This window comes from Canis lupus, chromosome 9 (assembly GCF_048164855.1).
Source record: "Canis lupus baileyi chromosome 9, mCanLup2.hap1, whole genome shotgun sequence".
NCBI lineage: Eukaryota > Metazoa > Chordata > Mammalia > Carnivora > Canidae > Canis > Canis lupus.
The window spans coordinates 74,833,889-74,841,593 of NC_132846.1; the positions used below are offsets into that span (position 1 = coordinate 74,833,889).

General features: G+C 41.8%; 1 gene segment (V, D, J or C); it reads right to left on the minus strand.

The window, feature by feature from the left end:
- Positions 1–6,681: 6,681 nt before the first annotated feature.
- On the minus strand, positions 6,682–7,238 carry LOC140639524 (immunoglobulin heavy variable 3-23-like). The segment is given in 2 exon segments: positions 6,682–7,001; positions 7,105–7,238. Coding segments are annotated over 2 exon segments (366 nt in total).
- Positions 7,239–7,705: the final 467 nt, after the last annotated feature.

Here is a 7,705-nt window from a genome sequence, read left to right on the forward strand (position 1 = left end):
AAGTCCAAGGAAACAATCCACAAAACAGGGACTGAATAGATAATATGTTGACCCTAAATTCATATCTTTCAATAGTAACTGTGAATGTGAATGAGCTTAATGATCCCATCGGAAAGCGGAGGGTTTCAGACTGGATAAAAAAAAAAGCAAGACCCATCTATTTGCTGTATATAAAAGACTTATTTTAGACAGAAGGACACCTACGGCCTGAAAATAAAAGATTGGAGAACCATTTACCATTCAAATGGTCCTCAAAAGAAAGCAGGGGTAGCGATTCTCATATCAGGTAAATTAAAGTTTATCCCACAGACTGTAGTAAGAGATGACGAGAGACACTATATCATACTTAAAGGATCTATCCAACAGGAGGATCTAACAATCATGAATATTTATTTATGCCCCTTATGTGGGAGCCTGCAAGTTTATCAATTAATAACCAAAGTTATGACATACTTATTATAATACACATATACTGGGAAACTTCAACACAGTGCTTTCTGTAATTGAGAGATATATATTTTTTTATGATAGTCACACAGAGAGAGAGAGAGAGAGGCAGAGACACAGGCAGAGGGAGAAGCAGGCTCCATGCACTGGGAGCCCGACGTGGGATTCGATCCCGGGTCTCCAGGATCGCGCCCTGGGCCAAAGGCAGGCGCCAAACCGCTGCGCCACCCAGGGATCCCAATTGAGAGATATTCTAAGCACAACATCTCTAAAGAACAAGAGCTTTAAATGATACACTCAACCAGATGGATTTCACAGATATTTTCAGAACTTTATATCCAAACGCAACTGAATACACATTCTTCTCGAGTGCACATGGAACTTCTTCAAGAATGGACCACATAACCAAAAAAAAAAAAAAAAAAAAAGAATAGACCACATAATGGCTCATAAATCAGGTCTTAAGTGATACCAAAAGATTGGGATTGTCCCCTGCATATTTTCAGAACACAGTGCTTTGGAACTTCAACTCAAACACAAGAAGAAATTTGGAAGAAACTCAAACATATGAAGATTAAAGAGCATCCTGGTAAAAGATGAAAGGGTCAAAAAGGAAATTAGAGAAGAATTAAAAAGATTCATGGAAACTAATGAGAAAGAAGATACAACATTTCAAAATCTTTGGGATATAGCTTCTAGCTCCCTTGATTTTTCTACTGTTCTGGATTCCTTTTCTTTGATTTCTGCTCTGAAACTTATTATTTCTGTCTCCTGTTTGGTTTAGGTTTTATTTGCTGATCTTTCTCCAGTTCTTCTTTTTAAAAAGTACTTATTTACTTATTCATGAGAGACACAGAGAGAGGGGGCCTGATGTGTAACTTGATCCTTGGACTCCAGAATCATATACCCAGGGCTGAAGGCAGGTGGTTGACCACTGATCCCCCCAGGAGTCCCTTTCTCCAATTCTTTTAGGTTTAAGGTTAGCTTGTGTATTTGAGATGTTTGTCTAATTTTTTAAAAAGATTTTTTTATTTATTCATGAGAGAGAGAGACAAAGAGAGAGAGAGAGACAGAGAGAGAGGCAGATGGAGAAGCAAGCCCCATTCATGGAGCATGACATGAGACTTGATCCCTCGTCTCCAGGATCAGGCCCTGGGCAAAAGGCATCATAAACTGCTGAGCCACCAGAGCTGTCCCAATTTTTGGTTTCAAATCTAATTTATCTGATATGAAGATATTTACCCCAGCTCTCTATTTATGTCCATTTGCATGATAAATCTTTATCCATCCCCTCATTTTGAATCTGAATGTGTCTTTGGGTCTAAGATGGGTCTCCTGTAGACCCAAATGAATGGGTATTACTTTTTATCCCACCTGATATCCTATGACTTTTGACTGGATCATGTATCCAATTCATGCTCCGAGTAACTATTGAAGAGTATGAATTTACTGCTATTGTATTACCTTTAAAATCCCCGTTCCAAAAAATATAAAATAAAATACAATCCCCATTCCAGCAGAATTTTTGTGTACCTTTGGGATCCCTCTTAGCTTACTGAATCCCTCTTCATATTTATTGGAAGGTGGGCTTGGTGGTCACAGAATCTTTTAATGTCTTTCTGTCCTGAAAGAACTTTATCTCTCCTTCAATTAGGAATTACAACCTAGCTAGACAAATGGATTCATGCATTTCACATTTTCTCCCCTGAATTTATCATTCCAGCCTTTCTGACCTACCAGGTCTCTATGTTTAGCCCTGCTGTTTGTCTAATATTTCTCTCTCTCTGTATGTGAGGAATCTCTTTTCTTGAGCTGCTTCTATGATTTTCTCCTTATTTCTGAAAATTGCATCTTCCCTATTATAAGTAGTTGTGTTGACCTATTTTATTGATTTTTGGAGGGCTCCTTTGTATTTTCCACATATGACCACCTGTTTCCTTCCACAGATTATGGATGTTCTCAGTTGTGATTTGTTCAAACATTCCTTCTGGTCCTCTGTCTCTCTTGGTTTGCTCAGAATACCCAATATATCAGATGGTATTTTTCAAACTATTGGTTACTTCTCCGAGTATCTGTTTGTGGCTCTCACTTGTTTTAATGCCTTTATCTCATCTTTCTTCCTTTCCATCACCTTCTCTTATATGTCATTTACTGTCTATTCTTCCTCATTTACATTGGCTGTTACAGCATTCAGTTTAGACTGCATCTTAGAGCACATTGAATTTCAGCCTGATGAAATTTGATTCCTACACTAAGAAACTCTCATGTATTTTATGTTTTTTTTCAAGCACGAATAGTAATTCATAATTATAATTGTGTACTTCATCTCTTATATTTTATTTATAACTGTATATAATAGATCTGTGATAGAGAAGACTTTCTTTGGTTCTTGCATATGGTGTGGATTCCTCTTTCTAATCATTTTGTCCAGTGCTTAATGGCTATATGAGTGAGCAGATTGAAAAATATCTACAACAACCCAAACAAAATACAAAGTATTCTTCCAGCTTGTCTCCTGTGGGAGGGCCATGCTACACAGGCTCTCAGGTGCCTGTGCTTGGGTGGAATTGCCCCACCCAATGTCAGGGGGGCGTGGTACAGTGTCAGGCATTTGCTGTGTGAAGCTTTTGTTCCTTGAAGGATTTCCTTGCCTCCTTAGAGGAAGAAAATAAAAATGATTGTGCTCCAATCTCCAGCCCTGCAGATAAGGCATCGCAGTGTGTGCCAAACTCTACGGACTCCTATCTGGCCTGCCCACTCAGGTCCTCCTGGGTTCATATGGAATGAGGTTCATTTGTGAACAATGTAGAGCCCTGGCAAGGAGACCTTTCACCTAGTCATTCATGCACCTGCTCCCCACATCCTGGAGGAAGCATAGGGTGGTCTCTTTTCCCTCTGTTGTAGGGCCCTGGCATGGAGAGTACTCATCCAGTCTAGTGTACCACTTCTCTGCCTCTCCCAGAGGAAGGTGGAGGGTTGTTGCATTCCCAACTTCTGCAGGGATCTAACATGGAGAGCTGTCACCCAATCAGGCCTTGGTTCACTGTTTAGTTCAAACAAGCTGAACCTCCTCCTGGGGTTGTTACATAAACTCATTTCCCTGTTCCAATGTGTAGAAGCTCTTGTGGTTCAGACAGCCTGATCTTTCTGTGCCTCCAGAAAGATTCAACCCCACTGTCCCATCTGTGATATTGCCTGCTTCACTCAAGAACAGCTTTCAGGGAGGGACTGCACTCACAGAAGCATATTTCTAAAGATCCAGGTTTTGAGGTCCAGACTGTATGACTTTCCTGTAATGTGCTTACGAAGGCTCTTGTGTCACCATTTGTCTCTCCACATATCCCCTCCATTTCTCTCTGTATATTCCTACTGCAGAAAAGCGGTCACATTTTATTTGTAGAGATCCATTCATTTATTCCTGACATCTGTGGTTGAATTCATAGGTGTTCCAGGTGGTTTGACAGTTATCTAGCTAAATTAATGGGGTGGAATGAAGTGATGACCCCTACTGTGCTGCCACTTTGCCTGTCTCACTGTTCTCTGTTTCGTCAGAAATGGAATGGAGGTGTGATCCTGTTACCTCTATCCCAGCAGAATTTAAAGACTGTGAGACCCTCCCTTGGAGGACCAGCCCAGGTTCACAAGACAGGAGTCCCTCATGTTGATATATGGAGGCTCATTCATGTGCCTGAGATAAACCAGTTCAGACACAGGCAGGGTGAACATGGGGTTCAGATGGAAACTGAAGACAGAAGAGTTGATGGCTCTCATGTGAGGGCCCTCTGAAGAGTGGGGGTTACGAATATTCTACCCCAGGCTAGAGAGAGGGGACCATTTTCAACCCCCCCTTCAGTGCATCAGGGAGAAGAGGGCCAACCATTGGAGCCCAGAGCTGCTCACTCTGAGCCCTGCCCCCTACCCGGTAGAAGAGGATGCCCACTAGGGCAGGACTTCTGAGAGTGAGCACGGCAGCCCCTCCCCAGGGGATCAGCACCAGCAGTTCCAGGTCAGCAAGTCTGGTCATCAGAGAGTGTTGTGAGGTGTCAGTTATAGGGGAGTTAGTTCTTAGCTTCCTTTCTACTTTCATTCTTCATTATTTATTCCTATTTTATATTTATATTCCAATAAATCCTTCTTTATTTATCATTATTAATTTGTTAATTTTCCTCTCTAATTTTCATAAATACTTTTAGTTTTTTTTTTAATTTTTATTTATTTATGATAGTCACACAGAGAGAGAGAGAGAGAGGCAGAGACACAGGCAGAGGGAGAAGCAGGCTCCATGCACCGGGAACCCGATGTGGGATTCGATCCCGGGTCTCCGGGATCGTGCCCTGGGCCAAAGGCAGGCGCCAAACCGCTGCGCCACCCAGGGATCCCATATTTTTAGTTTTTTATTTTTATTTTATTTTTAAATTTATTTTGTAGTCCACATTCTTTCAAGTGGAAGACTAAAGAGAACCAAGGATCTTCCTTTTTTAAGAATTTATCATAAAAAGGTAAATGATGAAATAAATCGATCCTAGCAGATTATACAGGATGAAAATGTCTCAAACCAGGATTTTAGATTTACATATCTGTAAGATATGTATATAAACAGGATTTAAAGCAATGATTGAATAATAGTAGAAGAACTTGGAAATTGGATAGAAGACAATAGATAGATATTTGCTTAATGCAGAGATAAATGAATAAACTCAAATCAGGCCAAGTTAAAATTTCTATAACCAAGACACTATCCCACGTGCATGCCATACAATGGAAGTAGGATGAAGCAGAGCAATGATGTAGTATAGATAGTATGAAATTACAGAAAATACCAACTGAAAACAGGAGAAAACAAAGGTAAAGACAACAAAAGTAGACGTGGGGAACTCAGTGACTTATGAAATCATAACAACATTTGTATTAATGGAGTTCCAGTAGATGATAAGAGAGTAAACAGAAGCAGAAGCTATTCAGTGAGCTGATATCAGCACCTGAAGGCTCAATGAGTTATTCCCTGCAGGTGGAAGGTCCTCCAATCCAGCTCCTCACCCTGAGGATCCCCATGGATCCATTAGAATCTTTTGTTATCTGAGTATACGCAGTGCACACACGACCTTCAGAACCAGCTGGTGACCTTGGGTAGAGGACTGTTTCTACCTGAGACTCTTAGTAAAACCTTGCTTTATTTCTACTATCATTTTAAATTTTCTGCTGCTTCCATGGATCATTCTCATTATCCATGATTCAGACTTTTTTCTACTTAGAATGGATATTTCTTGTTTTGTTCTTCCACTTTTCATACTTGTTTAGTCGAATTATTCCTTACGCCATATCTTTGAATCTATGTGCTAAATTTTTGACATTCATGCATCCCTCATTTCCTGTTCTACAACCATGGGAAATAAAACAAGAACCCAAAGGTTCACCCTCCTTTGTTGCATGGGAGACACTAACTCCACACCAGACCCTCATGGTGAGGGACCCCATTCCCACCACTGACTCACAACACACACCTTGATCCTGTGTCCTTGCCTGCCTCCATCCAAGCATCTATGGCTTGCTGAGAGGCCTGGCCTACTCTCAACTGATGATGGTGAGGGTGATAAAGGTTTAATACTCTCCCGTGTGTGTATGTGTGTCTCTGTGTGTGCATTTGTGTTATCTTCAGAATTCACATTCACACCATGTGCAGGTGGGGGTTCCTCTGCTTTCCCAGGTGGTCAATAACATTGATCCTGGGAAGATGGTTTAAGACAGTGACCCCTCCAGGGATTTTTACTTTCTTGCTTTAGATTGTTGATGACTCTGTTCCTTCAAGTCCAGCAGGCAGTTTATGCTGCTTCTACCAACCTGTATAAGGATCTCGGTGGTTCTGTCATACACAGTGCACATAGCTGTGAGGCTTATAAGGATAATTTGATATACACAGAGATTTCGAATTACTGATATTTTTGGGACAGTTAGCAAATCTAATCAAATTTATCTTTTATGCATAGAAGGATTTTTTAACAAAAAAGTTACAAAATTAGTGACTAAATTCATAAACACAGAATTCTGTGCCAAGAGAGGTTTCCTAGAGGAAACTGCTCCATGGAAAGCAAGCTCAGAGCCTGACAGGAAACCTGCCCAGAACCTACATCTGCACCTGCTCTTGAGCCTTTGACTCAGAAGTGGTGAGGAGTGCACACCCCCTGGTGGTCCTGATCCCTTTCTACAGGGAGGTTTGTGTCTGGGCTCACACTGATGTCAACTCACTGTGTTCCTCATGCAGTAATACACGGCTGTGTCCTCGGCTCTCAGGCTGTTCATCTGCAGATACAGCATGTTCTTGGTGTTGTCTCTGGAGATGGTGAATCTGTCCCTCACAGTGTCTGTGTAGTATGTGCTACTTCCATCATAGCTAATATGTCCGACCCACTGCAGCCCCTTCTTTTGAGCCTGGCGGACCCAGCTCATGCCATAGCTACTGAAGGTGAATCCAGAGGCCTGACAGGAGAGACCCAGGGAACCCCCAGGATTCACCATGTGTCCTCCAAACTCCACCAGTTGCTCCTCACCCTGGACACCTGCAGACACAAGACATCCTGGTCAGAAAACTGTCCCCCAACATCTCTTTCTCTCACTCATCTCCACTCACATACTCAAGGTCCCTGGTTCTCCATGAATTACCTTTTAAAATAGTGACAAGGAAAACCCAGCCAAGCACAGACTCCATGGTGAGTTGTCTGTGCTCTGTCCTGATCCCTGAATGGGATCACCTCGGGATTCTGAGGCTGTAGTTTCTCTCCCAGCTGCAAGGTCAGGGCTGGGCAGGTTTAATCAGCGGAGGGAGGGCCATATTTGCATGTATTCTGAGTATACAGGAAATTTTTGAGGAAGCAACCTCAAGAGGCACTCAGATCTTATGTAGGATCCTGGAAGAGTTTTGAAGACAGGATATCTGTCAGTAAATTGTTTTTTCTCAATACCTGATTTGCTGTCTGAATACTTAGCATTGATCATCTTCCATATTTCCACATATGGACACAACATAATGTATATACATAAACAATTAGCACCATTTACAGGTATGTAAGTATTCACTGCAGCACAGAGAGGTTGTGTGAGGATCTCAACAGACACAGCAGTTTGGAGTGACACAGTGTTTGGGCCTGTGGTCCCCACCATAGCACCTGGATGCTCCCTGAGCCACTTCCAAGACAGAATTGGACATAAGATTTGAAGGTTTCTTGAATTTCCAGAAGCCCCAACTGAGTGATGTGTGTAGACC